The sequence below is a fragment of the Microcaecilia unicolor genome, chromosome 11, assembly GCF_901765095.1.
Source record: "Microcaecilia unicolor chromosome 11, aMicUni1.1, whole genome shotgun sequence".
In the NCBI taxonomy this organism is placed as follows: Eukaryota; Metazoa; Chordata; class Amphibia; order Gymnophiona; family Siphonopidae; genus Microcaecilia; species Microcaecilia unicolor.
Genome location: NC_044041.1, coordinates 40,127,645 through 40,154,929, shown reverse-complemented (window position 1 = coordinate 40,154,929; position 27,285 = coordinate 40,127,645). Strand labels below are relative to the sequence as shown.

Genomic DNA, 27,285 nt, shown 5'->3' with positions numbered 1-27,285 from the left:
AACAAAGTAATTACAGACCGAACACTATCATAAGAAATTTCCTCCTAAATATCAAAAGAAAACCTTACACCTCCCCACCCCAAATCCCCCCAGCCACCCTCCACAACTAACCAAAATTACTCTACACAAACAAACAAAACCTTGAGACCCCCTCCTTTCCTCCAAACTAAAAAAAAATGACATCAATTACAGCCACAGAGGACCTGCGTTCTTATGGTCCTCCGAGCAACAACCAACTGACATGGGAAAACCCCAAACTGTAATCCTCTCCCAAATGGAGAGGTGGATGGAGAACTAGGCAAACATCACAGTATGCTGTCAAATTGAAGAAGTAAAATAATAACTGTGGTGTCTATAGGGTATTAAGGAGCAAACTGCGTTGAAGTGAACCCAAGGGTTCGCAAGTAAGAATCCCATACTAATAAGTAGAGACTGAATATCTTCCTGTTCATGAAATTCCAGCATGGTGAGAATTTTCGTAAGATTTTTATATATAAACCGACCCGAGACAAAACCCACTTGAGATTTGTGGATAATAGATGGGAGGATCTGGGCCAGTCATTAGCCATGATTTTTGCAAATAATTTCGCCTCATGATTTAACAACGAAATTGGGTGGTAGGATCCAGGAGTGGTGGGGTCCCTGCCCGGCTTAGGAAGTACTATAAAATGAGCCAAATTGAGGGAGGCTGTCAAAGATCATAAGTCCAGCATTGAGAGGCTCAACTATATCCTTGCCCAACAAATTATAAAATTCTGCTTGGAAGCCATATGTTCCCAGAGCTTTCAGTAGGGGACTTTGTCGAATTGCCAGCAAAACCTCATCAGGTTGGATAGGTACGTTCAAGAAGTCCCTATCTCCCTGATCCAATGCTGGCAAAGGGAGATTCTCCAAATATAAGGAACCAGGTAGATCCTCCTCCGAAAAGGGGCAGCATTAAGCTGCTTGTAGAAATACAAAAGGATATCATGGATACCTGTGTCTGCAGTAACCTTCATTCCTGTCTGATCTGTTAAGGTCAAAAGCTTATGATAAGTAATTTAAGTGGAAATAAAGTGGACAAGAAGGCTACCAGCTTTATTACCATGGCGGTAAAGCATGTACTTATAATATACCTGAGATTTCACTGCACATTGGTGAATGAGTTCATTCAAAGCCGCTTGGAGATCTAGGACCTGTTGCCTATGGGTTTCTGTATGTGAGACCTCAAAGCGATGCTGCCGCACGTAGTTTGACCCCCCCCAGCTGTAAGATTTCACGATCTCGAGCCTTCTTTACCTGAGAAGAATAACTAATGACTTCCCCTTTAAGAACCGCTTTTGCCACTTCTCAGTATAGCACTGGGGATGTTGCATGGGCAAGACTGAGTTTTATAGTCTTTCCAGCAGTGAAGTAATTAATTCTGAAAACGAGAGTTGCGATATAACACCACTGGAAAGACCCACTGCCCTCTGTTGACCTCTCCTGGCTGCAGATTCCAATCCAGCCATACCCAGGCATGGTCAGATATAACATATGGCCCTATCTCCACCTTAATTACAGAGCCAAACAATTCTTGGGAGATGTGGAGACAGTCAATGCGAGATTGAATGGAATGTGGTGTAGACGTGCGGGTATAATCCCACTTCGTAGGATGAAGGACTCTTTGTGCATCTACCAAATTCAGTATATCACACATATGCAGTCAACCAGAGGTGGGCCAGTAAGACCTATCTAAGGCAGGATCCTAGACTGTGTTAAAATCCTCCCCCCCCCCCCCAAAAAAAAAAAAAATGAGGGACATGATGTTATGATGCAACAACAGATTTGTCACTGCCTTATACCATTGCTGATCAAATTGGTTGGGGGCGTATATATTACAAAAATCCAAGTCATGATTAGCCACTCATACCTTACATATGTCAGCTATCGTTGTCTAGGGTTGGTCCCGGGGTCCACTTCACAGAGGCAGTGGGTTCCCAAACAATATGCAATCCACACGGATTTAGATATATAAAGTATATTATATTTGCATATATGTATTGGCTCACAGCATGTAGTACAGGAAAAAGGATACAAGCTGTCTTGGGGTGTGTGTTTAGAGGAAGGGAGAAAGAAAGGATAGGGTGTTTGTTCAGAGGAAAAAGAAACCTTGGACTAGGGCAGTCTGAGAAGGGGGGGGGGAGCAGAGCCAGGTGCTCTGGTGGCTAAAGATGGAGGTGTTCAGAGAAAGAAGAAGAAGAAACAAAGACAGCCCAGCAGAGTCCCGTGCCCTCTGCTGCAGGGAGAAAGAAAGAGAGAGACTTAGTGCCCTCGACACAGAGATGTGCCCGGGACAGAGGGGGGGGGGGGGGGGGCAGTAGACCCCAAGCTGAGCTCTGTGCTCTGCTCTACAGAGAAAGAGAGAGAGCCCTAGTGAGCTCTGCTTTATACCTAATAAGAACTGAGAGGGAACAGGAGCAGAGAGAGATCAAAAACTTCTCTCTTTCCCAGTTATTTCCTTTACAGAGCTCCAGATACTTTCTGAAGTCAGGAAAGGTGACAACTTTCACAGGTTGTCCTGTTTGAAGTCCCTAGTGATGGAGCCTGTATGTCTGGCTTTGGTTGCTCTGAAGCCCTGCTCCCAGATGGAACAAAAGGTATGTTAATCAGGAGTAATTGAGAAACCTAAGGGCTATCAGGCCTCTCTGAGCACCATTTGGTCCATTTCATCCTCAGTGGTTCCTGCAGGAAAGGGGGGAGAGTTTATCAGAGGTCAGAAGGTGGTTTAATATTGTCAAACTGATTTCATATTAATATAAGTATGTCCAGCAATAATTTTGACCTCCTGCAATCCTGACAACATACACCATTATCTGCCTCCTGGGTCAGAAAAAAGTATTTGAACCTGAGCTGTTATGCCTTTTTTAAACAAAATTGCAATCTCTCCCTTCTTCCCCTGGGCATTTGCTGCAACACAATCTCCCACCTACCGGGTTTTGAGTTTCACATATTCACTAGCCGATGTGTTTCTTGCAAGAGGGCAATGTCTATTTTGTGGCGTTGGAGATGTTGTAAAATTTTGGAACGCTTAATTGGAGAGTTAATAACCCCCCACATTCCACGTTACAATATACACGTTATATTATTGCTAAAATTTGCACCAGCCAAAGACAAAGCTTACCAGTAGGCCACAGAGAGAGCCATCCCAGCCACCAGTTGCCCCGGACATCAGGCAGCAGCTGAATCCAAATAACTATCCATCCATCCATATTCTCAAACAATTAACAAACAGAACCCAAAGACCTCGGTTCACACAATCCAAACCCATCCCTCCCTTTCCCTTCCACCCCCTAAGAGTAACAAATCCCTCCCTTCAGTCCCACTTGGCTTCCGAAGAGGAACCATCACGATTGATGCCAACCCTACTCCAAAACCCTCCCCCAATGATGAAGACCTAAAAGATTTCCTATGGCCTTCACCCTGTAATGTCCACCAAATAGTGTCCAACTTGAAAGGAAACAAGTATGGTCTGGAAACATGACTGCAGATGCTCTTGCTGATGCTCCCCCAGAACATCCTGAGTTAAATCACTGGTTCAAGCCCTAACCAAAGGCTCATAGTTCAATTCTGGGAATTTGCACTGCAAGTATTTATGGTGATACTTAAAAGGCACCTTAAGTTGTGCATCCAAGCGATGGTCTTCGGAAAGAAGTCTTGTAAGTCCAGAGAAAACTATCTACTGTGTGATGAGTCTACGTAATGTTTCAGTTGTAATTAAAATATAGCGTTTGATTGGTAGTAAAGAAATTTCGAGCACAAGTTAGGAAATGTCTTAAAGTGACCATTCTCATCATATAATTGGTACAAATATCAGAGGCCCTTCATTGCCCAAACTTGAAAAGCTTTAGCTGAAGATCCCAAAGGAAAGTCTCTATTCCCTCGAATTGGTAGAATAGGTAATACCATAAAAGGGTACTGATTTAACTTACAAAGCCGCCTCCAGATCATTCGTGCAGATTTATATAAGACATGAGCCCAAAGAGTAGGCGGTAATCGAGCAGATGAAGTGTAAATAATGTCCTAGATGTCTTGGTGCAAGTCCGTTTTCTATTAATGTGTTAGAAAAATTGGATTTATCTCTATACCAGTCATTAATATGGTGCATTGAACATGCTATAGAAAACAATTTTTCATTTAATAAACCCAATCCCCTATCTTCTGTAGGGGTCATCACTCTAATAAGCAGGATTCTGGCCCTCGTATCATGCTATATAAATTTAGTTACATTATTAAGTAGTTTTTCATCTCTATATGTAAAATATAACAGAGGCATTTGAAAGTTGTACAGCCACTTTGGCACCAAGATCATGTTATAGAGGTGTATCCTACCTATTAACAGAGGTTAAGAGTGCCATATCCTTAATTCTTGTCTAGTTTCCTCCAATAATGGCTCAATGTTTCAGCTTATAAATTTGATAAATTCTGGGGAATGATGACTCCTAGATACTTAAGCGATTTGTTTGTCCAACTCAAAGGAAAGTTACCAGCACACCCACATCTTAAAATCTTGTAAAAGGAGAGCTGTTGATTTGACAAGTTTAATTGAAGGCCAGATAAATTCCCAGAGGCTAAGATACTGTCCAGAGCCCTGGGAAGTGAGCATTGTGGATTGGTAAGAACCAGTAATATATCATCTGTGAATTCTAATGCTTATCTCCTGCTGGCAAATGGAAACTCTCTGGATGGCAGCATCATGTTGTAGGGTCTGTTACAGAGGTTTTAAGTAAAGCAAGAATAGCAGGCCACTATCAAAGATCTGACACTAAAATTAAATTTTCTGGTTGCTATCTCTTGCAAGGCGGGTTTCTGAACTTAAAGCTGATTTTGGAGGCCGGGGTTTCTATTTGCACAGTTCCTTCTTTCTTGCTGATAGTTGTTCCCTCCTTTTATCTAAACCAGACAATTTTCCTGCCTTCCTTTTCCAGGGATAATTATATTGCAGATTACTCTTCTTTCCATCTTTTGAACGTTGAGAGAGTACTCGTGCTGTTTTGCGTCTACTAATGATTTTAGATGCTCTGATTATCTTTTTGTTCTCTTTCCAGGCCACATAAAGGTATGTCTGCATCAAGAGCTGCAATAGCTAGGTGGTTGAAAGACGCTATTTATTCGCCTTACTTGATGTCAGGCAAAGCTTCTTCATTGGACCTTAAAGCTCATTACATGAGAGCTTTGTCTGCTTCTTTGGCGGAATCTTGTGCTATCTCATGGGGTGGGGGGGCGGGATTTGTAGATCCACTACTGGGTCTTCCTCTTGTTCCTTTGTCAAGCATCATCGCTTAGATGTGGTGGCCAGGTTAGATGCCTCTTTTGGAGCTAAAGTCCTTTCTGCAGGAGTACCATGTTCCATCTCTAATTGAAGATTGCTTTTCTATATCCCATTAGTCTGGACTGATCCTTTGGTGATGTAAGGGAAGGAAAAATTAGTTCTTACCTGATAATTTTCTTTCCTTTTGTCCTAAAGGATCAGTCCACAACCCACCCTTATTCACTATTTAGCATAATTTTTTCTACATAGTTATGTTGTTCCTTGTTTCTGGAGCATGTGTTTTATGTTTTTTAGATTATTTAGAGTCTGGAGTTTTTTTGGCTATGAGTCACACTTTCCACTGCTTAGCTATCAAATACTGGCTGATTTCTTAATGCACAGGTGCTTGTATGGCACAGCTCGTTAGTGTTCTATTTCTACCTGCTGGTGGATGTGCACAACCCATTAGTCTGGACTGATCCTTTGGGACTAAAGGAAAGAAAATGATCAGGTAATAACTGATTTTTCCATTTCTCTGTCTCCATCCTTTGACTAATGGATGTAACCCACCGGTTCTGGGCTGATCTCTTGAGACTAAAGGATAGAAAATTAGAAGGTAAGATCTAATTTCTCCTATACTCAGTTTGTTTAATCATTACTGGTTCTCCCATGACCACTATTGAATTGCACAAGGACTGTCTGGATATATTAACAATTAGGTTCACTGTTACAGAAATCATACATTATATGGGGATGGTATTAATAAACTGTGTTTTTTCTGAATTCATTTTACAGCTTATACAGGATGAAATTAAGCATTTAGTGACATTGCAGCATGGTAATAGTCCCTGGAGTGCAAGTACTGGAGAGTCTCCTAAGTGTACAAATAATTCATCTTCATTAGAAATTCAAACAGATCAGTATTCTGAAGCTTGTAAGGATAAAGGAGGAAGTACCAGTCAACTTAGTAGCCTTAATGAAGTGGAAAAGCTGCCAAGTGCTTTTGTTATACAAGAAAGTTTTGTGGATACTACCTCTCTGAGCAGTGGATACAATACAATTTCTGCCACAGAACCACATCCTAACTTAGTTACATGTGGCCACAGTGTTACTAAGCAGAACATGGGATGTACAGAGTCAACTTTAAGTGAATTAGATGGTGTGCCTTTGTTCCAAGATGCACCAGCAACAATAAAAAATAAAAGCGAATGTCTACCTGTCATGGAAGGAAATTGCATGGTATTAAGGACTGATGAACCAAATGATATCCACTTTTCTCAGGAAAAACAGGAGCAAAGGTTTGACAGTGACAATGACAAAGTCAATAAAAATCACTGTGGAAAAATGCAATAGTAAGTGACCTTATGTACTATCCAACAAATGAATAACTATTTATGTCATTATTAATTACTAATTCACAGATAGTTTTCATAGGCCAGTTAGCATTCAATACAATTGTCTCACCCAGTTGGTTCAGCTGAAAACGTAGTGTCTATTGGTGCAAGCAACTAGGCAGCTGCATATAATGCAGGTTTATAACTATTGATCTATATAGTTCTTGCTGCCTGATATGTGCAGATACTTCATCAAACATATAAATGGCAAGTGACCGTACTCACTTGCAAATGCGCAGTACAGACTTCCCTCTCTGTCCCGCCCTCGCGTCAAGACGTCATGACGTCATGACGTCAGAGGGCGGAACAGAGAGGGAAACGGAGTCGAATTGTCGGACGCCGCTGCTGCTGCCGCCTGGAAAGGAACATCGCGTGAAACAACCTCCACCCTCCCCCCCCATCCCTGCCGGTGCTCCCGCCCCCCTCCGTATCGGGCCCCCTGCACTGACCTGACAGCGCCTCTCACCTCTGTGTGGAAGCGCTGCAGGCAGCAGCAGAGCGATCTGCTGCTGCCTGTAGCGCTTTCACACGGAGGTGAGAGGCGCTGTCAGGTCACCGCAGGGGGCCCGTAATGGAGGGGGGAGGGAGCGGCGGCAGGGATGGGGGGGGGGGGGGGAGGGTGGAGGTTGCTCCAAGAAGCGCACTCTAGGAATTTTATCTCCCTTGCGCTCCCTGATGTAACATTTATCCAGTTAATATTGAGGTAATTGAAATCATCCATTATTATACTGTTGCCCAATTTGCTAGCTTTCCTAATTTCTGTAAGCATTTCTTCATCAGTCTGTTCGTTCTGTCCTGGTGGATAGTAGTACAGCCCTACAAGAATACTTCTTCCCTTCACACATGGAATTTCTATCCATGATGATTCCATGCTGCTATCTGTTTCATGTAGAATGTTTATTCCCTTCAGTGAATTAATCCCCTCAAAATGTATAGAAGTGTTCCCAGCAGCCAGCCTGTCTGATTCCATTTGCATGCAGACAGCTGTGGGGCCCATCCCCCTCCTTCAATGTAACAATGTTCAATTGACTGCATTCCTGTGCAGCTCCTACTAAGGCAAGCTAAAATTGACAGTTATGAACTCTCCGGTTTACCTCGGAAAGAATAAATCTTCTGTTTTTAAAAGCAGTTTACCAGGATTTCTTCTCTTTCCTTATTCTATGTAAATCCCACCCACAAAGGGGGATTTATACAGTAATGCAGTGTAATATTTAGACAACTGCCTGACTGATAACATATTTTTCTGCACTGGTAGTCTCTCTAGCCAAGCAGAAATGCAGTCTTAAGAAAACAGTAATGCTAAACTAGACTACTGCCTAGGATATAACTGTTAAGAGTATGTATTCACTTATTCAGTTTAAAAGACCTGTAACATAGGCTAGTGTATACATATACAGTTTACTGGAGTTATTAGTCTTTAAATTTTGCCTAGGCGACTGCCTAGGTTTCAGACTAGAGAGTTGCACGGGGACAGAAATCTTACCCATCCCCGCCCGTCCCTGCTGGAATCTTACCCGTCCCCACCCATCCCCACTGGAATCTTACCCATCCCTACCCATCCCCGCAAAAATTTAAACCATCCCAACTCATCCCCACCCGTCCCCGCAAGAATTTAACCCATCCCCACCCATCCCCGTAAGAATTTAAAAGTACATAAAAGAAAGTTCCAGTCAGCTCCCTCAGTCTCTTTCTGGATTTGAGCCACAGCACTGTAGGCAAGGAAGGAACAGAAGTTGGAACTTGGAACACTCTGGTGTGCACATGTAAGATTTGTCTCTGATCCACTGGCAGTGGGTGCTGAGAGGCCGCCACATGCACGCGCCAGTAGGTCAGGTGACATCTGATTCTCATGCCTGTGTCAGAGCTGAGGTCTGTGCACCAGCCTGGGAGCAAAGAGGATTAATAGTAACATAGTAAGTGACAGCAAATAGACCTGAACGGTCCATCCACTCTGCCCACTAGTCACACTCATGATCAATTCATCATTAAATCAACGAGTGTGATATTATATACTTGATTATGGTCTTTCTTTCGTGTTTCTGGAACAAAGACCACAGGAGTCTATCTGGCCCCATCCTTATGTTCCAACTGCTGGAGTTGCCATCGAAGCCCACTCCAGCCTATTCATGTTCTCATTTGTGGAACACAGACCGTAAAAGTCTGTCCAGCACTGTCCTCATGTTCCAGCCACTGAAGTTGCTGTCTATGCCCTTTCCAGCCCATCCTACACCAGATTGCCATGTATGAGACACAGACCATACAAGTCTGCCAGGTATCAGCCCTAGTTCATCACAGCCAGAGTCGCCATCTAAGCGTCACTTGACACATCCACACACATGCAGCCATTTAAGGTTAGCTTTTATATAACTTCCATTTTCTAATTAGAGATCCTCTGTGTTCATCCCACGCCTTTTTGAATTCCGTCATCATTTGTGACTCTACCACCTCCTTAATGGAAGACTTTCCACATTTATGCTGTTAAAGCAAGGAAGAAGAGGAGGAGGAGGAGGAGACAGCACTCAAATAAATTGGTATTCAGTAGATGAGAGGCTGGTGCAGGTGCAGCTTACACTTCCACGGGAAGCCCACAGAACTGGTTCCATCCCCGCGGGAACCCCGCAGGAACTGCCTCCGTCCCCGCGGGAACCCCGCAGAACTGCCTCCGTCCCCGCGGGAACCCCGCAGAACTGCTTCCATCCCCGCGGGAACCCCGCAGGAACCCCGCAGGAACTGCCTCCGTCCCTGCGGGAATCCCGCGGGTTCCGCGGGATTCCCAAGGGGACGGAAGCCGTGCAGCTCTCTATTTCAGACATCTTGTTTGTTGCGTTTCCCATCAACAGTGACAGTGGATATTGAGAGGGAGTATCCACTCATGATCTAAAGAAGTGGTTCTCAAACCTGGTCCTGGAGGTACCTCAGACAGTCAGGTTTTCAGGATACCAACAATGAATATTCATGAGATAGATTTGCATTCAGTGGAGGCAGTGCATGCAAATCTCTCTCATTAATATTCATTGTGGGTATCCTGAAAACCTGACTGGCTGGGTTGCCAGATTTGGGAACCACTGATCTAAAGTATAATGTAATGTCATGGGCCATTTTCAAGAGTAGTTCTTCCTGCTAAACCTGTTGGTTTGCCATAAGAGAAGAATAACCCTTGACTTTGAAGTGGTTGTCTTAAGGATTCATTTAGTTGCCTTTTCCAAATCTAAGCTCAAGATGAGATGTTTCAGATACAGAAAGTTGTTCCCTGCTGTAGAAGTCTTAGTCTTAAGTTTGTAAGTGAAGCAATGGAGGATGATGTGACTTACCCAAGGTCACAAAGAACATCAGTAGGAGAAGCAGGATATGAACCATGGCGTCCCTGGTTCTCAATCTGAAACTCCAGAGTACTAGAGAACTTCATGCTAAATTGATTTAGCTTTAGAAGCAATTTTCATGAATTTGTACCAAGCATGATTCAACCTGCAAATAGCATTCTCTGAGTACAAAGCAGGGAGTTGTATTCACACTGATAGGTGACATGGACAGAGCCCCGGCGCAGAGACGCTCCCTAGGGTTATTTTCCAGAAGCCTTTGGAAGCATTCCACCATGCATGTGGACATCTTGCTGTACACAACCGTCACGCGGGACCAAGGCAGTCTTTTCTTTTCCACGGAGCAATGAGATCATGTCCTTATCGCCCCTTAGCTCTCGTTTCTTGTTATTTCACAAATTTATTATTCCCAATTTCCAGTCGTGTAAGTGTTCATGATACGTTTTTTAGCATTTTTAGGTTTCCTTTTTATTTAATTAATAATTTTTTTTACCATAGCTTACTTGGCCCGCTTAGACCTTGAGCTTCCTGTTTTGGGATTGAATTTTTATCAAGGTTGAGTCGTTTGACTCAGGGCTGTGCAATTGGAGTCGGAAGCGGTAAAACATACTGACTAGCTTCAGAATAAATTTTACAACAGTATAATATATGGTAAATTTATCATTTTATATCTATATTTGTCCTGGATCTAAAGTACTGGTAGACATAAAATGTTCTGGTGGACCTTCTTAAAGATTTATAATAATAGATCTTTGGAGACGGGGGAGGTTCCATGGGATTGGAAGGACAGATGTGGTCCCTCTCCGCAATTATGATGACAGAGAAGAAGTGGGAAATTATAGGCAGGTAAGCCTCACTTCAGTGATAGGAAAAATGATGGAGGTGCTGCTGAAAGAAAGGATAGTACAATTCTTAAAATCTAATGGCTTTTACAAGATGCGAGGCAACATGGTTTTACTAAAGGAAAATCGTGTGCAACAAATCTGATTTCTTTGACTGGGTGACCAGAGAACTGGGTCAAGGGTACACGCTAGATGTGGTCTATTTGGACTTCAGCAAAGCCTTTGACATGGTTCCTCATAGGAGGCTTGTGAACAAATTGAACAGGCTGAAGTTTAGGACCCAAAGTGCTGAACTGGATTATGAACTGGTTGACTGACAGACGTCAGAGGGTGGTAATGAATGGAATTCACCTAGATGAAAGAAAGGTGAGTAGCAGAGTAGCAGAGAGAAGGAGTGGACAACATGAGAAGTGATCTAAAAGGTTTAGAAGAATGGTCTGTTTTGACAGTTAAAAGTGAATGCAAAGCATCGTAGCATAATGCACATGGTGTGTAGAAACCTAAGAGTTGTATTTGCTAGGGGGTGAGTTGCTGATGAGCACAGGCTGGGAAAGGGACCTTGGGGTGATAGGATCTTGGAAGCGAAACAGTTGTGAAAAGGCAGTGGCTGTAGTCAGAAGGATGCTAGGCTGCATTGAGAGAGGCATAGCCATTAGAAAAAAGGAGGTGTTCAATGCTTTTGTACAAGACATTGGTGAGGGCCTCATTTGGAGTATTGTGTTCAGTTTTTGAGGCCATATCTCACTAAGGATGTCAAAAGACTGGAGGTGGTTGAGAGGAAGGTGACAAAAATATGGGGCTTGTGCAAAAAAGCAAAGAGACTTGACCTCAAAATGTATACTCCCAGTGGAAAGGAAGGATAAAGGGGATACAGAAGTTTAAATACTTGAGTATTAATATGCAAACTAATCTTTTTCAGATACGAGGAAGTGGTAGAACTAGTGGTTATGAGTTGAAGTTGCAGGATGGAAGACTTAGGAGCAATGTCAGGAAATACTTTTTCACAGAAAGGGTGGTGGATGCCTGGAATGCCCTCCCATGAGAGGCTGTGAACACAAAAATGGTGACAGAATTTAAGAATGCTTGGGATAAACACAGGGGAACACTGTATAGAAAAAGGATGGAATCTAATTAAAGCAAAACTTGACCTCGTAACTGGAGAGAGCTTTGGTGGCAGCTTCAGAGGTTGGGAAGTAAGACCAGTGCCTGGCAGACATATGTTCTGGGTTTCGTAAATGGCAAATTCAGATCAGGAGCAAGGCTGGAGTGGGCTTCGACAGCAACTCCAGTAGTTGGGAAGTAGGACCAGTGCTGGGCAGACTTCTACATCTGTGCCCCAAAATTGGCAGGGAGAAACAGAGATTAATGGAGTGGACCCTGTGCAAAGTGCAAGATTCAATTCGGTCTGCCTTTTTGGGCTGACTGGATGAACCGTGCAGGTCTTTATCTGCTGGCATTTACTATATTAGTATATTTACCAGTAGCAAACCTGTTTATGGCTGCCTATGAAGACCAAGAAGCCATGATCCTCATCGCCTCATATTGGCTGAGACATATGGTTCCCTCTGCTCCTGGAACTAACTTGCCAGGATCCATGGAGACTGGATTGCTTTCTGTCCCTCAGAACGAGGGGGTCCCTTTTGCATTCCAACCTTCAATCACTGGCCCTCATAGTTATGGATGTCGAGAAGTTGTAGATTGATTCCTTGTGTCTTCCAGAAGTTGTCTCCCAAGTTTTTCTTGCTTCCAGGAGAGATTCCATTATCAGGTCATATGGTTTCAAGTGGGGGAGGTTTGCCATCTTATTGTGAGAGTAAAGCCATAGATCCTTTCTCTTGTAATACACAAAAACAGCTTGAATACATAAGTACATAAGTACATAAGTAGTGCCATACTGGGAAAGACCAAAGGTCCATCTAGCCCAGCATCCTGTCACCGACAGTGGCCAATCCAGGTCAAGGGCACCTGGCACGCTCCCCAAACGTAAAAACATTCCAGACAAGTTATACCTAAAAATGCGGAATTTTTCCAAGTCCATTTAATAGCGGTCTATGGACTTGTCCTTTAGGAATCTATCTAACCCCTTTTTAAACTCCGTCAAGCTAACCGCCCGTACCACGTTCTCCGGCAACGAATTCCAGAGTCTAATTACACGTTGGGTGAAGAAAAATTTTCTCCGATTCGTTTTAAATTTACCACACTGTAGCTTCAACTCATGCCCTCTAGTCCTAGTATTTTTGGATAGCGTGAACAGTCGCTTCACATCCACCCGATCCATTCCACTCATTATTTTATACACTTCTATCATATCTCCCCTCAGCCGTCTCTTCTCCAAGCTGAAAAGCCCTAGCCTTCTCAGCCTCTCTTCATAGGAAAGTCGTCCCATCCCCACTATCATTTTCGTCGCCCTTCGCTGTACCTTTTCCAATTCTACTATATCTTTTTTGAGATACGGAGACCAGTACTGAACACAATACTCCAGGTGCGGTCGCACCATGGAGCGATACAACGGCATTATAACATCCGCACACCTGGACTCCATACCCTTCCTAATAACACCCAACATTCTATTCGCTTTCCTAGCCGCAGCAGCACACTGAGCAGAAGGTTTCAGCGTATCATCGACGACGACACCCAGATCCCTTTCTTGATCCGTAACTCCTAACGCGGAACCTTGCAAGACGTAGCTATAATTCGGGTTCCTCTTACCCACATGCATCACTTTGCACTTGTCAACATTGAACTTCATCTGCCACTTGCACGCCCATTCTCCCAGTCTCGCAAGGTCCTCCTGTAATCGTTCACATTCCTCCTGCGACTTGACGACCCTGAATAATTTTGTGTCATCGGCGAATTTAATTACCTCACTAGTTATTCCCATCTCTAGGTCATTTATAAATACATTAAAAAGCAACGGACCCAGCACAGACCCCTGCGGGACCCCACTAACTACCCTCCTCCACTGAGAATACTGGCCACGCAATCCTACTCTCTGCTTCCTATCTTTCAACCAGTTCTTAATCCATAATAATACCCTACCTCCGATTCCATGACTCTGCAATTTCTTCAGGAGTCTTTCGTGCGGCACTTTGTCAAACGCCTTCTGAAAATCCAGATATACAATATCAACCAGCTCCCCATTGTCCACATGTTTGCTTACCCCCTCAAAAAAAATGCATTAGATTGGTGAGGCAAGACTTCCCTTCACTAAATCCGTGCTGACTTTGTCTCATCAGTCCATGTTTTTGTATATGCTCTGCAATTTTATTCTTAATAATAGCCTCCACCATCTTGCCCGGCACCGACGTCAGACTCACCGGTCTATAATTTCCCGGATCTCCTCTGGAACCCTTCTTAAAAATCGGAGTAACACCTTTCTGAATCTGGTATAAAGATCAACTCTGTAAGAGTTCACTATGAAGAAACTGTGTTTTAAGCATTTAAAATGTATTGGATATTTTCCTGTATTATGTTCTGAAGTGTATTCCTCCTCCTTGGCCAGCAGATGGTGCATGTTTATGCTTAAAGCTGTTACAGAGGGCTGACTTCTCTTTCTTTTAGTTGGCATACAGATAATAGGAAGTGCCTCTAGTGATATAATCAGTTAAAACTTGACTCTTCTGGGCTCTGATTGGCCTGGAGTTTGGAAAATTACTCAGCAGATGCTGGCTGTTGCATCAGTCTTAGCCAGGAACAAAGAGACAGATCTCTTTGCTGAGGCTTGGTGAATTATTTGTCCTGATCTTCCCAGGTACTGTTTAGACCTTATATAGATGTTTGTATTATTATTGATCCATATTTCAGTTACCTGTTATTGTTTGTCAATTGCACATTTTTGTCCACTGTTCCAAGTTTTGAGAATAAACACAATTGTTTGTTCGATCTGCCTGTCTGGAATGATAGAGAATCCTGGTGGTTTGTATGTTGGATCTGTGAGGTCTTTCTGGGAACTGGGAGTTATGGCTCCAGTAACCTAGAAATCACTGGAGATAATTGGAGAGCAGGAGACTCGCCCAGAGGCAGTTGTGACCCAGTTGGGAGGAGGGTGCTAATGTAGAGCACAAGTGGCAGGTGCAGTCAGACCTGAGCTCTGCTGTGGATAGACCCTCTAAGTGGCCGCAAGGTAACCCCAGGTGGGGGTGGCTAGGCATTTTGTGACATTCACCTCAGTGCAATTGGAGCTTATCACCTTGTAGAGGGTAAGCCCATCTTTGTTCAGCCTTTAGTTGGTCAATTCATGAGGGGCTTGATCTTACCCCCTCCCCCCCACATCAAGCTCCCAACAATTTCATCGGATTTCTGTGTTATCCTCGCCCAGCTCATGAAAGCTCCTTTCAAGCCACTTGACACCTGTTATCTGAAGTACCTGACTTGGAAGGTCTTGTTTTTGGTGGCAGTCATTTCTGCACTCAGGGTTAGTGAGGTCCAGGCTCTAGTAGCTGATCCACTTACACAAAATTTCATCACAATAAGCAGTTCTGTGTATGCATCCCAGGTTCCTTCCTAAGTTAGTGTCGGAGTTCCATCTTATGATGCTCTTACTACTACTACTACTATTAAACATTTCTATAGCGTTACTAGACTTACGCAACGCTGTACAAATTAACATGAAAAGACAGTCCCTGCTCAACAGAGCTTACAATCTAAATTGGACAGACGAACAGACAGCTAGGGGTGGGGAAATTGCAGTGGTAGGGGTGATAAGTGAGGGTGTTGAGTAAGAAGAGTCATGGTTAGGAGTCAAAAGCAGTAGCAAAGAGGTGGGCTTTAAGCCTAGACTTGAAGACAGCCAGAGACTGAGCCTGACGTACTGGCTCAGGGAGTCTATTCCAGGCATAGGGAGCAGCGAGATAGAAGGAATGGAGCCGGCAGTTAGCAGTGAGGGAGAAGGGAGACGACAGGAGACATTTACCCAGCGAATGAAGTTCACGGGGAGGAGTGTAGGGAGAGATGAGAGCGGAAAGGGACTGAGGAGCTGCAGAGTGGATGCATTTGTAGGTCAAAAGGAGAAGTTTGAACCGTATGTGGAAGCGGATAGGGAGCCAGTGAAGCGACTTGAGGAGAGGGCTAACGTGACTATAGTGACTCTGGCGGAATATAAGACACGCAGCAGAGTTTTGGACAGATAGAAGAGGAGATAGATGGCTGAGCAGGAGACCAGCGAGAAGCAAATTGCTGTAGTCTAGGCGAGAGGTGATAAGGGTGTGGGTAAGGGTTTTGGTAGCGTCCTCGGAGAGGAAAGGGCGAATTTTGTTATTATTATAGAGAAAGAAACGACAGGTTTTGGCAATCGGCTGAATATGAGCAGAGAAGGAGAGAGCGGAGTCAAAGATGACTCCAAGGTTGCGCACAGACGGGACAGGGAGGATGAGAGTGTTATCTACCGAAATAGAGAACGGGGGGGAGAGGAGAGGCAGGTTTAGGGGGAAAGAGGAGAAGCTCGGTTTGGTCATGGTTTGGTCGGTTTTGGGCTCTTCCAACATTTTTTCCAAAGCCCCTTGACCATCCAGGGGAAAGCGCATTGCACACTATGGATCGCAAGAGAGCCTTGGCCTTCTATCTGGAGCGGAGTAAAGCCCATAGATGGTCCATTCAGCTTGTTTTTTTTTTTTTTTTTTTTACACCAACAGGATGGGGGCTGCCATTGGTTAACAATTGGCTGTCCAGTTGGTTAGCAGACTGCATTTCCACTTATGCCCAAGCTGAGCTGACTGGAGAGTTATACTACAGTTCATAATATTAAAGGGGGGGATGAGATTTGATATACTATCTTTCTGTTGTTACAATCAAAGTGGTTTACTCATTTTATTCTAGTTCTTATTTTGAAGGCGACGAAACAGTGCGACAAGGCGGTGGCAGTAGCTAGAAGATTGCTAGGCTGTATAGAGAGAGGAGTGACCAGCAGAAGAAAGGAGGTTTTAATGCCCCTGTATAAGACGTTGGTGAGGCCCCACCTGGAGTATTGTGTTCAGTTTTGGAGGCCGTATCTTGCGAAGGATGTTAAAAAAATGGAAGCGGTGCAAAGAAAAGCTACGAGGATGGTATGGGATTTGCGTTCCAAGACGTATGAAGAGAGGCTTGCTGACCTGAACATGTACACCCTGGAGGAAAGGAGGAACAGGGGTGATATGATACAGACGTTCAAATATTTGAAAGGTATTAATCCGCAAACGAATCTTTTCCGGAGATGGGAAGGCGGTAGAACGAGAGGACATGAAATGAGATTGAAGGGGGGCAGACTCAGGAAAGATGTCAGGAAGTATTTTTTCACGGAGAGGGTGGTGGACGCTTGGAATGCCCTCCCGCGGGAAGTGGTGGAGATGAAAACGGTAACGGAGTTCAAACATGCGTGGGATATGCATAGAGGAATCCTGTGCAGAAGGAATGGATCCTCAGAAGCTTAGCTGAAATTGGGTGGCGGGGAAGAGGGGGTGGTGGTTGGGAGGCGAGGATAGGGGAGGGCAGACTTATACGGTCTGTACCAGAGCCGGTGATGGGAGGCGGGACTGGTGGTTGGGAGGCGGGAAATACTGCTGGGCAGACTTATATGGTCTGTGTCCTGAAAAGGACAGGTACAAATTCAAGGTAAGGTATACACATATGAGTTTGTCATGGGCAGACTGGATGGACCATGCAGGTCTTTATCTGCCGTCATCTACTATGTTACTATGTTACCTGGGGCAATGGAGGGTTAGAGCTTTGGCCGTGTTGATAGCCCACTTGAGATTTGCAGAGCTGCAATATGTGGTCATCAGTCCTCACATTTACATGTTGCTATTGCCTAGAACAGGACTATATATAGTAGATAACCACAGGAAAAAGTGAAATCATAGAGAGTAGGAGCAAAAAAACTTATATAAGGGACATGAAGGAACAGAAAGTATATTCTGGGTAAGACGGAACAGAACTGTGTCTGGATCAGACTCAACCCAAGATCTTCAGACATATAAGTACAGAGAAGACATAACAGAGAGAAAGCACTGCATCCCACGAATACAGGTGTATTGAGGGAAAGACAAAAAAGTTAAGAACAGAAAGGAGGCGGCGAAGGAACCGCACAAGGAAAAAGAACAGAGGAAGTCAGAAGGACAAGTAGGGGAGCTCATAGGTAGAGACAATAGATGTGAGAGTAAAGGAAAACCGAGAATAAAAGGGGAGGGAACAGAAACGCATCTGAAGCAGGCAGAACATCTGTAGTGAGCCAGAAAGCATACAGAGAACGTAGGGGTATAAAAGAGGAGAGAAGAGAACAGGAAAGAGAAAAAGAGAACGCGCAACCTCTAAGGATCGTTGAGCCAGAATGCTCGCATCAAGACCAATCCAAAGAATTGAGCGGGAAATAGACAGGCAGCAAACACGAGATCGGAGTCTCCTCGTCTCGTAGTAATGCACCAATCACGCAACAATCACACACTTACACGCATCTCGCAAATCAAAAAGATGGACAGAATCACAAAAGGACAGGAACAGAGAAACAAGTGCGCCAGTCCAGCGCAGGAGAATAAGGCGTGCAGGGGACATGAGAAGAAGGCAGAAAAATAGAAAAGGAACAGAGGAGGAAGACAGAAAGATAGAAGAATAGTTGCGGGAGGGGTGAGAAAAAGAGCGGACAGAATAGCAGTGCCCAGTACCCCTCAAATGGGCAATGTCCGTGAGAGGCAGGAAAAGAAAAATAAAGAAAGGCAGAGAAAGGACATCATAGAGATATTAGAAAAAAGGACAGGGACGTGGTCCAAGTAATAGGTGGAAGAGGGAGGTCAGGGAGATAAAAAAGGGGGGGAATATGAGAGAAAAAGAGAAAGGAATATTGGGTGACAGAAATAAAGCATTGAACGCACAGATTAAGGTATCCCCTCTTGCGTTCAAATGGCGGGCGGGAAGGTAAGCGGTACCGGTCAGCGATCGGGGTCACCAAATGTAAATTTTAGAGGCCCTCTTTGCGCCCCAGGAATACCCTACTCCAGGGACGAAGGGCCTGCGCTTCCACTACGTGTTGGGCCGCCTGCCTAAATCCTTTGGATATTCCATCCCAGTGATATGTCTCTTGTGTAGATACCAGAAGGCGTAAGTCTAGGATACTGTCCATGACCCTGGCCTTCTGTCTATCAGGATCTAAGTGAATCATTGGTCATCTATGTAACTACATGTATTCTATTAAAATGCAACAGTAATTTATATAGACATTGAGTGTTAGTTATGTGTGTGGCTTAGTTTATAGTATCAATGAAAGATGAAGAATACTTGAAAATAAAGACAGAGATAGATTTCAGAGAGAAGGTTTTATTCTTACCAAGTTTTTTCAAAGTACAGACATCAAACAGATTCTGGGTTCAACAGCACAGGGCCCTGCCGTCCGAGAAGAAGCGTTGGGGAGGACTCCAACTTTCTCTCAAAATCTTATCCCTTTTATAGCCACAAATCCCAATAGAAGTCTATTGTGAGGTACCTTTTTTTTTTTCTAATATTTCTCAATTTCTGAGATCATACTTTCGTATCCGGCCAGATGTACATCTGTACCCAACTCTCTTCCGTTCTAGCTATTGCAAGTTATTTCGCAATTTCCTCTTTTGTCAACATGTTTTTCTCTTCTGCCAGAACATCTTATTTTTAGCATATCAGTTTCACTTCCTCTTTTTCTATTATCTTATGATCTAAGTTTCATCTCATAGAAAGACAAACTCCATTTTAATAAGTGCTACATTCAATTTGTACCTGATTTTGTTAAGACTCATCTATAAGGCCATTAGTAGGTTATCAGGCCTAGGCAGTGCTTTTCAGCTGTACAAAGCTATGTAGCTTGGCCCACCACTATTCCAGTGGATGGATCTTAAACTAGAACGCATATTAACTTGCAGGAAAAGCAAGTCCTTGCTCAGCCAGTCATAGATTTTTAAACCTAGCTGGTATTTTTACAGCCTTAGTCCTAAAATCTGGCCTTCCACCCTTCCGGTGGGCATCCAGTGAGGGCCTCTTGCTGTAGTATAATTATACAATATATATATATATATATATATAGCAGAGCTGCAATATGTGGCCATCAGTCCTCACATTTACATGTTGCTATTGCCTAGAACAGGACTCTCTCTCTCTCTCTCTCTCTCTCTCTCTCTATATATATATATATATATATATATATATATAGTCCTGTTCTAGGCAATAGCAACATGTAAATGTGAGGACTGATGACCACATATTGCAGCTCTGCAAATCTCAAGTGGGCTATCAACACGGCCAAAGCTCTAACCCTCCATTGCCCCAGGTAACATAGAGGCATATTTCAAAGCACTTTGGGAGGCTAAGTGCTTTGAAAATGAGCCTCATAGTCAAATATATATATATATATATATATATATATATATATATATATATTTTTTTTTAGGCAGCCTGGTAGCTAGGGATTCCCATCAGTGTAGCTATAGCATCATGCTTGTCCTTGGAGAAAGTGAAGTTGCTCACTTGTAGCAGATGTTCTCTGAGGAAAGCAGGTTATGAATATCCATACTACCACACCCACCTCCCCTTGGAGTTGAATTCTATCAGCTTTAGTATTCGACTGGCTTGGTCCGGCATGACAGCTGTGGGCAGGAAGATGCGTGCATACGCGATGGGATGCTTCCAAAGGCATCTGGAAAAGAATTCTGAGGAATATGTCTGCGGCAGGGCTCTGTCAATGTCTCTCATCAGTGCGAATATTTATCCTACTGTCCTTGGAGAACACTTGCTACAGGTGAGAGTAACTTTGCTTTATGTTAAGATCACTTTCAAAATCATAATTTAATCGTGTTAATTTTCTATGAAACAGCTTATTGTGAAATTCTTCTAGACTATTTTCTGTTTTTGTGTTTTGATGAAATGGAACTAGGTTTGTTTTTGTTCTTAGCAAATCTCTAACATCGTGGGCACAGAAAATGAAGCAAGGCCAATTGAAGAAAGCAAAGCTGACAGAAGAGAGATATACTTCTGTTGTACAAGAGAATGACCAAACAGAAAAACTGGCATTAGATAATGTAGGTGTTCACCCCTTTTGTTTTGTTTTCTTTGTCTCCCATGTTTTCCTTTTATTCAGTTGTCAGGAACAATCAGTGAGGGCTGTGGTATTCTGGTGTCCTGCAATGCATTCATAATTAAAAGGTATAAAAATAATAAATAGAAATAAAATAAAACATGGAAAAGAAAATAAGATGATACCTTTTTTATTGGACTAACTTAATACATTTTTTGATTAGCTGTAAAGAAAGTAAGGAAAGCTCTGACTAGAACAGGGTATTTTCTTCCAATTGCTGTACAATTTAACTCTTAAAATATGAAAATTGTGAGAGGATAGTAATTTTTAAATAGATTTTTTCATTGACCGTCAGTTCACGAAATTCAGTTGGTATAGATATAAAGTAAGTATGTTGTATTAATCTGTAATTTTTTACATTCATAAATACTTCCCTTTTTGTTTTAGTCTGGCTACACCGATGCTTTCCCAGCTTACGATTTTTACCTCAGGAAAACAAATGATAGTCCTGCGTCTGTGGTCTCTGAAGATTCTGGTAAAGTAACATTGCGAGTTTAATTTTATAAGATGATATTTGCCCTTGTCAGGTGAGATTTGGCCATTTCAGAGCGTATCATAGTATAAATACAGTTGGTTTTTTTTTTAGCCATGGGAGAAATTAAGCCAAATATTGTATCACTGACATTTCCTACATTTTATTTATGATAGCCTTATGAAATTGCTTTTGTTGTGCTGTCTTTTGAAAAGTTTTATATTTTAGGGCAGGGGTTCTAAATTAGTAAGGCCTGGGAACCAAATATAGCCCTTTTGGATGTTTTTCTGAGCCTCCATGCTTTTCCTACACCCAGATCAGAGGACTAGATAGTATTTTGAAGGAGGGGAGGTTGAGTGGAACAGTGCCTCACCCTCCTCCCTGCCATCCAGCCAGCCATCTCCCACTTCTCCAGAGGGCCAGATACTGGGGAAAGAGTAGAGGTTTCTGCCTAATTCCTGGGAACCTTGCTTACTGCTCCCTGCTTCCTTCTTTACCCACCATTTGAGTTCACCGAAAAGGTCAAATATGGTTCCTTTCCCTGCCCCCTGCTCACATCTTCTCCAAGGAGAACCCTACAGCCATCTTACTTCTCCTCGAGTTAAAAATATTCTCTGTGTCTCTTCACTTAAGTGTTGGCACTTCTGGATTATCAAATAAATGTGTAGAAATATATAAACCTAAAAACGATCTAAGAAACTAACCAGCTTCCGCAAACTACTGAAGACCCATCTCTTCAACAATACATATCACAAAGATCAACACATGTGAAATCCCCCACATGCATCTAGAACTATCTTATAATGTTTTCTTGTTATTTTACTATTATGCTTTATCATTATCATGTAACCAAAATCCTTCAGTAATACCAAATGTCTATTCTCTTCTCATTTCCACTATTCATGATGTATTGTAAGCCACATTGAGCCTGTAAAGAGGTGGGAAAATGTGGGATACAAATGCAACAAATAAAAATAAATATTAGCCCATGTGAAGGAGTATTCTCCAAGGACAAGCAGGCCTTGGGTGATGTCATCCATTTCGCCTGGTGCAGAACGCTTTTACATCTTATGTAAAGAATTTTTTTTGGGTTGGGGGGGGAGGGGGAGGAAGAGACCACCTTCTGAGTTGCTGTATTTCTTCCACATTTGTATAGTTCTTACTCTTTTGTTGAATGTGAGTGTCAATCAAAGAAATAAAAACAAGTGGAGAAGTAAATGCTTTACCTAATACATTTTTGTTGCCATAAAATGTAGGTTTTACGTACTGGAAACTGGATGAAAGAGAAATGTATAAGACTTTACCTCAGCCATTTGAAAATGTGTTCTCAAATCAGCAGTTCACAAAAGCAGCTACCAAACAGGTATTTATTTTTGTTCAAGCTTTTAAGTTTTTAAAGTATTTGTTTACACATTTTGGGGGGTTGTATTTAGCAGAATTCAGCCACTTAGGGACTTGTTTACTAAAGTGTAGTAAAGCTTTGCATTTACTGTAAAAAAAATTTAATATGTGCTAAGCACAAAATTTGGTAATTTTTGGTAGCATGGCCAACATATGCACTGCAGTTACTGCAAAAGGGCAGACATGCATTTTTTGTGGCTTGTTGTAGTTTCAGAAAAAAATCAATCAGCATCAGCTTGACTCCACTTCTACCTCTGGCATTTACCAGGGGGTGGGGGTGGGGTGTCCTTGTGGGTTGATTGTGAAGAAGGAGCGATCCCTGGGTTCTGCTGTCCTGTTGCCATTGGGGTTCAAAACGACAGCTTTGATCCCCTAATATTAAAGAGACAGTACTACCACCAAGGGTCAAGCTGACAAACTTTTTTTTCTTCTACAGCCCCTCACCTTGGTGTGACCTCTTGGCTGGTAGGGCATGAGTTTCCGGTATCTGTGCTAGTGAGTTCCACTGGTGGGGACTTCAGATGAGAGTCTGTATGGTAGAAAACCCAGTGTGAAGTTTGTCACCAGTGGCACAGGTGGTCAGTGTTGTGGAATGATTACATGCTGGTTTGCAGTGCACATAGGCAGTTTTAGACATCCATATCCTGACTTTATAAAATTGAGATGTGGATGTCCATGCAATATGGATGTATACAGGGGCAGCCCAACCATTAGGCCACCTGAGTCAGGGGCCTCAGGTGGCACTTTTTCGGGAGTGGCATCTCCTCTTTCCTTCCTCCACCCTGTTCAATGAGTTTACCTTATTTCTTCATGTTTCAAAAGCCGCCGGCGGCAGGTGTAGTTCCCATATGCTGCCCTGCCACTGGCACCTGCCTTTTCTCTTTACTGGGGCTGCCTCTTTGATGTAACTTCCTGTTTCCTCAGAGCCAGTCGCAGTACAGAAGAGGCTGGTGCTTGTGGCAGGGCAGTGTATGGGTATTGCTGCCGCCGTTAACTTTTGGAACATGAAGAAAGAAGGTAAACCTGGGGAACGAGATGGAGGAAGGAAGGGGGGGAGATACCAGAACTTGGCCCATGGGGGGAGCAGCATCTTGCCTTGACCCACTCCTGGATGTATAAATACTGGTTTTTAGACGTCCAAAACACAAAAAGAGTTTCTAAAATAATCACTAATGTGTTTTGCTTGTTAATTTATTATTATTTTTTATATTTCTTCTTCTGATAAGAGCAAGCCATCATCACTGAAAGATATCTATAATAGAAAACAAAAAGAAAGCAGTGAGCTTGATGATTGGAATTCTCCTTCCCAGTTCTATCATCATCCTCCAGAGGTAAAATTTAACATCTCTGTATAATTCCAGGACATAGGCTTCAAATGAGATTAAACTGTGGGACTTAGGTTGATGGCCACTTTTGGAGTATGAAAGTGAGGCTTTTAGGAAGGTGTACAAAACTAAAATGACAGTGTGTCTTTTTCTGTTGTTTTTTTTTTTAATGTTATGCTTACAAGTCGTAAAAAAGAGAAAATGGCAGTTTTATAGATGTTGAAATTTATTATTACATTTACAGTTCCTGTTAAGGAGGGAGTTCAGTCATCCTCAAACAGTGACGCTTCCAGATCAGACTTGGGATGTACATATACTGGATTATGGCAGATGATTTGTCACTCTGATGCCTGAAATAGATAGAGGGGATGAAAGGATTAAAAATAAATACAAAGGACACTCCATAGGGCATATTTTACACAAACACAACTGTTCCGGTCAGGAGGGATTCACTCACCAGTGTGTTTGAAATGTGGACAGCATGAAAACACATTTTACCATGCCTTTTGGGAATGTGTAAAGACACAGAGATTTTGGCAAGGAGTAGTGGAATTTTTGTCTTATATATTATCAACACGGATAATAGGCACCCCCTGTCAGTTAATTTTAGACTGTTTGGGGTCATTCGGGGGTTTGTCAGCGGCTAAGATATTGCTGTGCCGTAAGCTGAGTTTAGTAGCTAGGAAATGCATACTGCAGGTCTGGGTGTCAGAGAGTCCACCAGAATATTGGCATTGGCGTAACCAAGCACATCAATTGATGGCCTGGGAAGCGCGGGAAGCAAGAGGATCCTGTAAATGTAAAAAGCGCTTCCTTAGTATTTGGGGCCCACTCTTGGGGACTCTAACTCAGAAAGGTAGAAGCCATATTCTTAATACGATGTGAATCTGCTGGGATACTACACACGATAAGAAGGAATATCCTGCAGCTTACAACCACACACACATAAGACTATACATCTGATTCCCAAGATAGGTAAGGTAGGATAGGACAGAGGGGTGGGGAGGGAAAGTAGGAAGGGGGGGGGGGTTAGGGGGGTTAAGTATATTCAATGGCAAATGACAACATAAAAATACATGGCCCAGGGATATAATGGGGATTTGATTAAGGTGGGCCACAAGGGTGTGGTGATTTGCATGTTTGAGATAGCTCCAAATTCAACGATAGACATATAACACTGAGGTGAAAGACTGGGGCTATTCCTAATTATGATGCATGATGGTTTCCTATATATGACTCCGTTGGAGATAGTTTAAGTTTGATTTTTGTATATTTAATAGTGAAGATATAAAAATTGTATGGTTTACAGTGGAACTGTTGATAGGGTACAACCAATGGAGCAGGGGGGAGAAACAAAATGTTAAAACTTAAGGTTGGAATGTACCTGAAGAGTTCTATTGTAGAGAATCAAATGTACCGGAGAATTTTGGCTGAATTATGGTGCATTTCTATTATTGATGTCATTAATAAAAAATTGTTGAACTATAAAAATAAATACAAGAACCTTGGGTAGTGATGAATAAAAGTGATGGGGGCTCAAAAAAGGAGGCTATTTAATAACATTGTGCATTAATACTGTTACCATATGGTGTTTGCCATAGGGTCCTGCAGTAAATAATGTGCTTTAATAGCATTAGCTTGTAGTAACTATTAGAAAATGGCTTTGTAAATATTTAGTCAGTCCTTGTTTCTAATGTTAATCTCATAGGTCCTGACGCTAGATCCAACATTACACAAGAAACCAAGCCAGCAGAATCCAGATCTTCCTCCTCATCCTTTTAATGCTGTGGGATCCAAGATTCCTACCACTCCGGACTCTCTTCTGATACCTCTTTCTGAGAGTCATTCTGATACTGTGTCATTTTCACACAATAGTAATATTCATTCACCTCTGTTGGATGATTCTTCAGCCTATTCTAAAAGTCAAATGTTACATTTGGATCCGTGGAATAATTATACATTTCAACACCAGGCAACTGCTACCAATAGTTTCCCAGTGCCAGTTAGCGAGTCAATTACTGAGACTTTAATTCAGACAGATGATGAAGAAAATAGCAGAAACACATCACCATCCTCGATGGCACAATTAGAGCTTCCATGTGCAGACTGTGACTTACCTGACTACAGAGCTTCTTTGACATCGCTGGAGCATCCTCTGATGTTGTCCAGGTATATTTACTTTTAAATATTAGGCTTCATGTGTGACACTGATTGCCCTAAACAGGACAGTGGTTTGGAATTTTCCTTTGTTTAATTACATCTACTTTTTCCGTTTGGGTTTAGATCATGCCTTTTCTGTAAGCATTTCGATGTCCCTAGAAAGCTTACAGTTTAAGGCCCTCATTTTAACTATGTTCCAGATTCAAATTAAAGCACATAAAAAGCTTAATACAGCTTAGTTTAATAAATGAGGTTTTATGTTTATACCTGAGACAATGAAGGGACACGTGCTGTTCTAATCTACTACTCCACTTAATGAATGAGAAGAACAGTGACCTTGGCTGCAATTTGTTTTATGATAAGGGAGAACAATAATTTTATAGAGTGTATTTCGGACCATTGGAGTGGAGGTAAGTAGGAGTGTTAAACATAACCTCTGGCCCTTTGCTTTCTCTTGAGTCAAGCAGGGGAGATGCAGGCACACTCGCTGTTAAGTCTCTTGACTGAGCCTGGTGCTGGTGCTCTCCCTTAGCTAAGAAACCTTTTTAGGCTTCAGTGAGCATACACAGGGATTCCCATACCTAGAGCAGCTTCCTCTGTCACCTCAGTTTTTTCTCCTGCTATTGAGCAGTTGTATCTCTCCCCTTTCCATTGTCTTTCAGGAGCTCCTTCATATAAAAAAGAGAGAGAGAACCAATGCCAAACAATGTGCAGCACACAGTGAGAGAAGCATTCCCTTATACTCCAAACTCATTCTTCAATATGGCGGCACCAGTACCAGATGGTAACTCTCCTTCTCCCTCTCCTCAGGGTCCAGATTTTGCTCTACTGGGGGAGGTGTGTATAAGACCGTGCAGTGCTTCAGCTCCCATCGCCCTCTCGCACCTCATATTGGTGTTGGTGGGGAGCAAGGTCGCAAGTCTTCGGATCGCTGCTCCACCCCTGCACTGGCTAGCATTCCAACAGCACTTGGTACATCTCTAAGACCATTTCTTCTGCCTACCAGCATATATGAGAGCTTCTAGGAATAGCACCCTCACTT

At 42.8% G+C, this 27,285-nt stretch overlaps 1 protein-coding gene across 2 annotated transcripts in view; it reads left to right on the top strand.

Annotated features, from left to right (window-relative positions):
- MPHOSPH9 (M-phase phosphoprotein 9) overlaps positions 1-27,285 on the top strand; it is a 146,121-nt gene that overhangs the window by 29,161 nt on the left and 89,675 nt on the right. For both annotated transcript variants that reach the window (XM_030219563.1, XM_030219564.1), the window contains exons 6-11: positions 6,065-6,621; positions 20,703-20,829; positions 21,273-21,360; positions 22,614-22,720; positions 23,985-24,089; positions 25,792-26,252. In XM_030219563.1, coding sequence (XP_030075423.1) covers positions 6,065-6,621; positions 20,703-20,829; positions 21,273-21,360; positions 22,614-22,720; positions 23,985-24,089; positions 25,792-26,252 — 1,445 coding nt within the window. The remainder of the gene's footprint in view (positions 1-6,064; positions 6,622-20,702; positions 20,830-21,272; positions 21,361-22,613; positions 22,721-23,984; positions 24,090-25,791; positions 26,253-27,285) is intronic.